Source organism: Phragmites australis, chromosome 14 (genome assembly GCF_958298935.1).
Source record: "Phragmites australis chromosome 14, lpPhrAust1.1, whole genome shotgun sequence".
Taxonomy (NCBI): domain Eukaryota; kingdom Viridiplantae; phylum Streptophyta; class Magnoliopsida; order Poales; family Poaceae; genus Phragmites; species Phragmites australis.
In genome coordinates this window covers 1,460,604-1,469,952 of record NC_084934.1, presented here as the reverse complement: position 1 = coordinate 1,469,952, position 9,349 = coordinate 1,460,604, and the positions used below count along the sequence as shown (strand labels likewise).

Genomic DNA, 9,349 nt, shown 5'->3' with positions numbered 1-9,349 from the left:
CTATTCACAAAGTCCTTACCAACGTCTATATTCTAGAAATACATTCATGAAATTAGTATGAGACGACTTCGGGATTTGCAAAGTTCAGAGGGAATAAACTCCTAAAATATAACATGTTAATGATCATCAGATTATGAATATTGCACTAACTTTTCTTTATGAATTTTTCATAATGATTTCTCATATAAAGTTTTTAATGAAACAATATTAATACAAGCATCCATATATGCCACATCATTCTTTTAATTTTTCCCATTAAATTTTTAAAGAGTTTTCGATAACATATTACGATTATATTTCTCCTCATATTTTTCCCACATAATTTTTGAAAGAGTTTTCGGTACGCTATATACAGATGACAAAAATTGATTAAGAGAGAGTGTTGCAGTTGATAATCAATTTAGCAACTGCAACAACAGTTATTGTTGTCCGTTGGAAAGAGGTATCTCCCCAACCACAACTCCCATCCATTCAATCTATATAAATGTACAACATTGCAATGGACGAAGAATTTGCAGTAGCATGAAAGGAATTATCTCTTTTGCAGATATGGGTGAAACGATGAGCATATCATTGATAATGCATGCATCTAAAAAAAAAGATCTCATATGTTCACAAGTTTATTTGTTGCACTTGCTAGGGCGGTGTAAAATGAACAATTCCACTCATAATTACAAAGTACATACATACAAGACACTAAAAGAACATGACACTTGCAAAATCTTGGTTTTGTCCGTAGGACACTGGAAGAGAGGCAAAAGACCATTATACCCTCCTCTAGGTGTGCAGCTAAGGGCATAATGGTCTTTTGCCCCTCCTCTAAGTGTCCTAGAAACAAAACCATGATTTCGTAACGTCCTAGAGCTAATATCGAACATAAAGGTGTCCCACAAACAAAGCCACGTTCTTCTAGTATCCTCGACACAAATTTGCCTACATACAAACGCCGTTCACCAGAAGCAGAGAATAGGTAAGATAAACACAGATAAAAGAGCGTTTCACAATCTGCGACATTTAAAATGAAACATATGGCTTAACGGAAAATCAAGCTTGGTAATAACACATGCCCGTAGGTCTAGAATTTGAATGCAACTAAAAAGAGAAGGCAATGCACCACAATCGTTTATTTGACAGGTGGGGATTTCAACATCTCTCAAGTCTTATGCTTGTCTTCAGAGAAACTCTTAAGCTTTTACTGCCTACCCTGGACAACAGCAAGAGAGTAACCGTGTCAATGATCAGCAATAGATAGCAGCAAAAGTATAACAGGGGATAGAAAAATAAGTTCACAAGCATATTCTTCTGGGGAAGGGATACTGCAGAATCAGCTCTAGCTCTTACATTTTGTTATAACTGGGTTTGATGTATTTTTGCACTTTTATTGTAGCACCCTAAAATAACAATTTCAACAAATAGAGGGGTACGGGAAATGAAAATGAACAAATTGGTTCATAAATCAAAAACATCATTTAATAGGGAGAAAAAGTGTAGCCAGACATCTGATCTAGTCACCGTATGAATTCAATATATCAGTAGCCAAACATTACAGGAAGATAGTAGCAGGTTTCTTTGAAGAATCAGGTAAATGATGCATATTGCAGATATAGATGTACTAGCAGAGTCTAACCGGTTTATTTCAGTCCAAACGGTAGTGCCACTTTACAAAAGAAAATTTGTATATCAAATGCTCTCATACCTCTAGCATATTGGCCACCATGTGCATAATTCTGCTGTGAGGCATAGCTTCTTCCATCTTGCTGCGAGTGGTACGTTTGTAAGTTTCCTTGCTGTGGAGGGCTGTTCTGGTAACTTCCTTGCGGAGGGGGGCTGTTCTGGTAGTTTCCTTGGAAGTTACGGTTCCTGTCAGGCCTTGATGATTTGCCCCAATGATGAGGTGGTGGTCTTGAAGTGATGACACCATTGTCATATTTGTCTCCTGATGAAATCAATACATACATACAGCATGAATTTCTATCAAGTATCATGTACTAGATGCAGTAAACAATTTAATCAAGGCATAATTAGAAACTCACGGAAATGTACAGATTGCTTATTCACTCACAGCATACAAGGAAAAAATCAAGAGTATTTGAAGTTAATAAATTGTAAATTCAGGAAAGAGAAAATAAGAATGGAACAGACCTCCATACTCCTTTCTCTCTGGATATAGATATGCATCAGGCAAAATGAAAACTACTCCAGGCAACCCTGACCAAAATACCAAAACAGGCAGGTAAGAACTATAAAGTTAATCATATTAGTTGCAAGACAAAAATAAATTCAGTTATCCTGTTCACTCACCGTGGAATTTTTCTGACATTTCCTCGGTCATTTCAGCCTGAAAACCAGTATAATCTGTTGTACTAAAAGCATACATCCTCCTTTTAGCCTCCTCATAACTACAAGAAGCTCAGAGCTCAACAAATGAGGCAAATTATATGTTGCGGTTGCTTGAATTTAATCATCCATCTCAGATATAAGCACCCTAAGTAAGAGCAACAAGTCAACGACTCGACTGGTTCAGAGCTATACCACCAAATATATACAATAATGGCCTAGGGAATCAAAAGATCAATAAATTGACGACTTAAGAGCTAAATTATATAATATATAAAATAACTGCATGGGGGACCATTCACCAAACATAGATCACTGGAACAAAGATTCCAGCTAGTGAAACACAGAATAATATGAAAAGCACAATGCCGCAGAAACTAGAGACCATAGATGGTGTGATCGTTGAAGCGGTAACATGATTTGACAATGGATGACTGTACAGCTTCTGTTACCTGAAATTTAATATTACCACAAATCGAGTTAGTAATTACTAATCCTACAAAGATAAATCCTTCTCTTTCCCTTTCTATAAATATTCTATGTTAACACAGAAAACAACAAAACAGGAGCAATGTAACATTTCAGAGCATCGACATATTAGTATTAGGTAGACCCTGAGATACTACTTTCAAGTTTCAACATCTGTCCTCGTGTGGACCTTAGCTAACTTATGCCCCAAATGAAAAGCAGAATCGTTCACCCTTCGAAATGTTTATACTTATCATGTCAAAAGCTGTAAAAAAGGTAATTTAAAACTTCAGACGTTTTCCTGGGGTTGGGGGGGGGGGGGGACCCTCCTGGATCCTGCTCTCAACAGCCACAAATAGGTGCTGCTTTGAGAATTGGCCTCTAAAACAGAAACTGACCACTTATTGTATAATATTTAAAAACCTGATATTATGAAAGTATTTTCTTTCAAGTCGAAATTGCTGGTATCATTTTCATGTGATGTGGCTAATCAAAATCGAAGTTGAGATAGCTTGACTGCGTGTATTCTGTATTAACTACTGGAGTTAGTACATACTAGTATCAAGCTCCAAACCAAATTAAAAGAAAAATCCCATCAGCACCGCAACACCACCACCACGTGCCGTACTTTAGATCAAACACCCGACTCATCCCATATCACCCAGACCATACACAACACAGCGAGATGAAGCAATCGTACAATTCAGTATCACATTTCACCATCTACGGGAACTAATCCATCGCTACACCAAGCCCAATTCCCGACAAAGCCAAACATTTCTGATACAAAACCGACACACCTACACGAAATGGCTCGAATTTCGTTATACCTTATGACGACCTGGGCGAGGGTCTGGAGGTAGGTCTCGATCATCTCCTCGCGGGAGGGCTTGGGGTCCGGGAACTGCATAGTGATGAGCCAGTGGTTGTAATCGCACCCCCCGAAGAGGATCTCGTCGCGGGAGATCTTGATCCCCTGCACCACGCCCCCGTAGCACATTCGCCGCGCCGCCGCCGCCGCCGCTGCCGCCGCCGCCGCCGACCGGAGCCCCGCGGCGGCGCCGGGGAGCAGCCACGGCCGCGGGAGCGACAGAGGGACGAAGGGCGCGAGCGGGAGGGGCCGGGAGATGGAGGCAGATGCGACCGGGCGGAGGAGGGGGGAGGAGGTGGAGATGGCGACGAGGGCCCGCCGGAGGCGCAGAGTGAGGGCCATGGCCGCTAGGCTTTCCGGGGGGGGGGGGGGGGGGCGGGAGCGGAAGCGGAAGCTTCTGCGTTCAGGGGCTTAAGAGCATCTACTCTTTAAATGATTCTCTATAGTTAAATATAGGAATTTTAATCCAAAATTTATTTTTAACAGTATTTTTATCTCACTTCTTATCTGTAGAAAGTCCAAAAATATCTCTCTCGCTCTCCATTTTTTGGGAACACATCTGGTTTCCAAAACGCTCTCCCGTCCCTGGGCCCACCCCCACCTCGTCGTCCTCCTTAGCGTACGCGCCCCGCCGTCGGTGTTAGTGCTCGCGTCAGTCATCTGGTTAATCGTCTGCGCGCTGCCGTGGCTGCTCAACACGTTCGTGTTCGCGAAGGTGAGCCGCTGTGTGAACGGTGAGCGGCGGCGCAGCCGAAAATTCGACGCAATCCCAGACGGACCGGCGAATCAGATGGCAGCGTAGATGAATAGTTCGGGAGAGATGGAGCTGACGGTCGGGGTCCACCCGTCGATGAGATAGGAAAGGGAGCTGTTGGAATATAGGGATTGGAGTACAGAGAGTCTGCTGGAGAAGATAGCAATACATGGAGTGAAATTTATTAAGAAGGTTCTCTATACGGAGATATAGGGAGTGGGTTTTAAAGAGTCTTGAAGATGCTCTTATGTCGGGATATTTATTTATGAGTAAAATACACTTATGGTTCACGATCTATTTTTTTTGCAGTTCTGGATAGTTAAACATTACAAGTGGTGCAATGCAGGTTCATATCTCTTCTCAGAACTCTGAAAGTTGACGTGGACATACCCCACATCATTTTACCCAATTTTAAAATCAAAAACAATTCGAAAAAAAATATAGAAAAATCAGAAAAATATCTGAAAAAATAATCAGAAAATAGGAAAAAATAGGGAATTTTTTTTTAAAAAAAATAGAAAAATTAGGGGAAAATCAAATTTTCAAAAACAATTCAAAAATACTAAAAAAACAATGCAGACATCAGTATGTACAATATTAAATAATGCATATATACATGCTAGAAAGAATAAGTATTTAAAGAGTATGTAGGACGTGTTGTATGTGGTCTAGTGACATATTACGCTATACTGCAAGTTAGCAATCAAGATGTCCTATTCTATAACATATTTTACTTTTAGGAAGGAATTAGAATAGGAACGAACGAACGAGTGAGTCTAGACCTGTTCAAATGTCGGTCAAGTCGGGCTTCGGGTCAAGCTTTGAATAGCCTGACGAAAAAACCACAAGCCCAAGCCTGACCCGAAAGGAACTGCGGGCTTGTTTTTGAAGCCCGAGCCCAGCCCTGCACTAGTCGGGTCGGGCTTTTTCAGGCCAGTCAGGTCGGGTATGCCGCGCTAGGCTGCCCATGATCAGGTCTAAATAAGTCTATTGCTAACTAACAGTATAACATAAAAATCTTATTCTATTCTAATTCCTTCTTAAAAGTAAAATGTGTTATAGAATAGGACGTCCTGATTGCTAACTGGTAGTATAGCGTAATATGTCACTAGACCACATACAACACATCCCACATACTTTTTAAATTTTTATTCTTTCTAGCATATATATCTGCAATATTTAATATTGTACATACTGATGTCTGCATTATTTTTTACTGATTTTTCCTATTTGTTTCTAATGTTTTCTTCTTTTTCTGATATTTTTCTATATTTTTTGGTTTTTCTGGTTTTTCTCCTATTTTTCTGATTTTTTCCTGATTTTCCTGATATTATTGAATTTTTTCTGATTATTTTTTTATTTTAAAATTGGGTAAAATGACGTGGACGCCACGTTAGTATGTCCACGCCAGCTTCCAGAGCCCCTACGAAGGGGTATGGACCTCCAGTGCACCACTTATAAAGTTTGACGATCTAGAACTGCAAAAAAATAGATCGTGAACCTATATGACACAACGAGACAAGTTCATGGACCGCCAGTGCATTTTACTCTTTATTTATTACTCAATTGACATGCCTATCCAAACTGCTACTATTTCGGTATCAGGATTTACAAATGCGATGCATAATGGAATATCAAGCCTTGCCGAATTGCCGATATTCGCGAAATGCGAAAAATTCGGGCGAAAATTCGAAGAATTCGAACGAATTCACCCGGTCAAACCCAAGGCAAAAAACCACTCGAATCGGGGTCTCGATATTCGATTGAATACCACCGCTATTCGATCGCATTCTTCGCATTTCGAACCATGTCGAAAACCGACGAGTTCTTTAAAAACCGATTGCATTTCTTCGAAAACCGCTCGCATTCTTCGCATTTAGATGAAGTTCAACAAAAAAACCCAAAAAATAGCTTAACCTTGTAAAATCAATAACTAATTTATCTGAGCTTCAAATCAAGTGAAACAAATTTTGTTGGTTTCCTTGTAACATGATCTACATGATAAAAGTATTTATACTCATGAAAAAGTTGAATATTTGCTGTGAGAAAATGTACTGGATAAACCTAATTAAATGCATAGTTAATTATTTACTAATCCAAAAATCATGAAACTAAATTTTTTAGTCTTCTTACATGATCCCATGCCTTTTAAAAATACATGACCTCATGAAATAGTTATTGTAACATGCAAGATTGTGTAAATGTGTTGCAACTAGATTAATTCACAACTAACAGATTCAAACCTCCAAAATTAGTGAAACCACTTATATTAGTTTACTTATACTATGTTTTATGTAGGAAAAATAATGGTAGACATGTAAAAGTTAATTACAGTGATGCTTCTTAACATGTTCACTTTATGCTTGTGTACTTTGTAAAAATTATGGAGAAATTAATAAAATTCTAAATGAAGTGAAACAAAATTTAAAGATCCTCTTAAGATACTTCCTACGCAAGAAAAATATGTGTTTGTATGTTAAGCTTTTCCTTAATGTGATGGGCTAAATCATCCTATTCATACGGCCTTTTTCTTTTTTTTTCAAACTTTCTCCATATAAAATATGATGCAAATGATATTATTTTTGAAAAAAAAAATCATAGAAGGTCCTAGAATTGTCTCTAGTATTTTTATAAATTTTGAGAATTTTTTATTTTTTTTAACTTTTTTTGAATTTTTTAATTCAAAATTTGAAAACTGATCGGTTTTCGAATGCGATGCGGCTCGAATCGTCGATATTCGGTCAAATTTTGCGAATATCGACCGAATTGGTGAACCCTATTCGGTATGCAATTTATCAACAGCCACGAGTCTACGAATCGATTATTTATTTACAATTATCCTTTTTTAAAATCATTTAACCTTCCATGGGACTTGATTTGCCAATATTGCCCTCTCTTCAACTTGCCACAAAAAGCCAGGCACGGCCACCTGGAGCCCGACACAGTTCATTTTAGTTTCCTGGGCTAGGGTTTCGGGAGTTGGCGACGGAGAGTGGCGGTAGCGCGTGTACTCCAAATCCAGTGAAGACTGAGGGCCGACGTTAGCTTCGGGATCCATGGATCCCGCAGACATCCCATCGAGGTAAGTGCTCGGCACCTTCCCCCTTTCATTTGACTGTTTCAGTAGCTCATTTTGGGGGAAATGGGTTCGTTTTTGGCGAAAACGGGTGAGGGAGCACGAAGAACGTTTAGACCGAATGCTAACTTCCAATTTGTTCTCATTTTCTCTCTTTCGGACTGGTAGGATTGACCCCAATGCTGTGTTTAGACTCTTGGTTCGCATAGCTGAGTTCACTTTTAAGCTCGAGGACCGCTCAGAAGTGGCTATGACAGCCATGGATGATGAATGGGTTGTGGACTACTACAGATACACTTGAGGAATGTTGCATAGAGACCTGACAGAAAGGGTCAACTGGGGCAGTAAGTAAGACATAGTGGTGTTAACCATTGAGAACGACAAAGCTAAAGAAATGAGGTTGAAGAACAACATGGATCCGATGATTGCAATGAGTGATAGGTTGAAGGAAAGAAGGCTCCCTTTGTATGTTACCGTGGAGGACAAAGTTGAGCGGCAACGCAGTAGGTCAATTGTGACAATGGAGAGTGATGTGGTTGAAGTGGTTAGGAATAATGTTGTCACACAAAAAGTCATTGCTATGTCATCATCTGCAGCAGTAGCAGAGAGCAGCCAACAAGGTAGTGCATGTAATGTTGGAGTGGATGTCGAAGCACCATCTGTGATTGATTGGGACAAATTGGAAATTGCTCCAGTTCCAGTAGATGACATTGGTAGTGCATTGCTAGTGATTGGGGAAGATGAAGTGTATGTCTTGCTTGGTCTAAGAGCTGAGGATGAGAGAGCTGAGAATGCTAGGTGTGCTTGTTGAAAATGCTCCTCCACCTCCAGAACACCTCCTATTCCTTGTGACGACATTGAAGGTGCTGCAATAGCAGTTGATGACCTGATTTCTGGTTAGCCAGTAGTTCTTTATGACAGGGAAGATCCACCAATGACTATAGGAAGCACATACCCTAGTATGGAAGAATTTAGATTGGCTGTGAGGCAGCATGCTATCAAAGGTGAGTTTGAGATGAGAATAGAGAAATCAGATACAGACAGGTTCAGAGGTTACTGCAAAGCTGAGGGTTGTCCATAGGCGATTGTGGCCAGGTTGACACATTATAAGAGGACAATGATGGTACTAACTGCTAACTTTGCCCAATTATTTATTCTTGTAATGTATTAATATGTCACTATTTGGTCTTGCAGGTTTCATTGAATAGATTTGGACATACTTGTGCATCAACTGACCGAATTCAAACCAAGATGGCTTCTAAGGCATGGATTGCAGAGAAAGTAGCATCTACTCTGAGGAAGAACCCAAATATTGGTGCAAAGGGTCTGAAGGAGAAGTTGGAGGAGCAATACAATATGATATTGTCATATCATACTGTATGGGCTGGTAGACAGAAGGTTGCATACCAGATTTTTGGCTCATGGGAAAACAGTTTTGAGATGTTGTACATGTTCAAGACAGAGGTCGAGCTGAGGAGCCCTGGGAGTGTTGTAGAGGTAGCTGTAAAGGAGGTTGGAGATGAGATTTATTTTGACAAATTATTTTGCTACTTCAAACCATGTATTGATGGTTTCCTAAATGGGTGTAAGTCATATTTGAGTGTAGATTCAACTGCCCTGAATGGGAGATGGAATGGCCATATGGCTTCAGCTATTTCCCTTGATGGATACAACTGGATGTTTCCAGTTGCTTTTGGATTCTTTGATGTAGAGGCCACTGATAACTGAACTTGGTTCATGCATCAACTGCAGAAGCCTATAGGCAATCCACCTGATTTACCCATCAGCTCAGACGCTTGTAAGGGGCTTGAGAGTGTTGTGAAGAAGGTGTATCTTTAGGCAG

At 39.9% G+C, this 9,349-nt stretch overlaps 1 protein-coding gene across 1 annotated transcript; it reads right to left on the bottom strand.

Annotated features, from left to right (window-relative positions):
* Positions 1-647: 647 nt before the first annotated feature.
* LOC133891086 (DAG protein, chloroplastic-like) lies at positions 648-4,030 on the bottom strand. The gene is made up of 5 exons (XM_062331781.1): positions 3,636-4,030; positions 2,302-2,399; positions 2,143-2,208; positions 1,697-1,936; positions 648-1,204 (listed from the first exon to the last, which is right to left on the bottom strand). Exons 1-5 carry the CDS (start codon positions 4,016-4,018, stop codon positions 1,200-1,202), a joined length of 792 nt encoding a protein of 263 aa, XP_062187765.1. The 5' UTR covers positions 4,019-4,030; the 3' UTR covers positions 648-1,199.
* Positions 4,031-9,349: the final 5,319 nt, after the last annotated feature.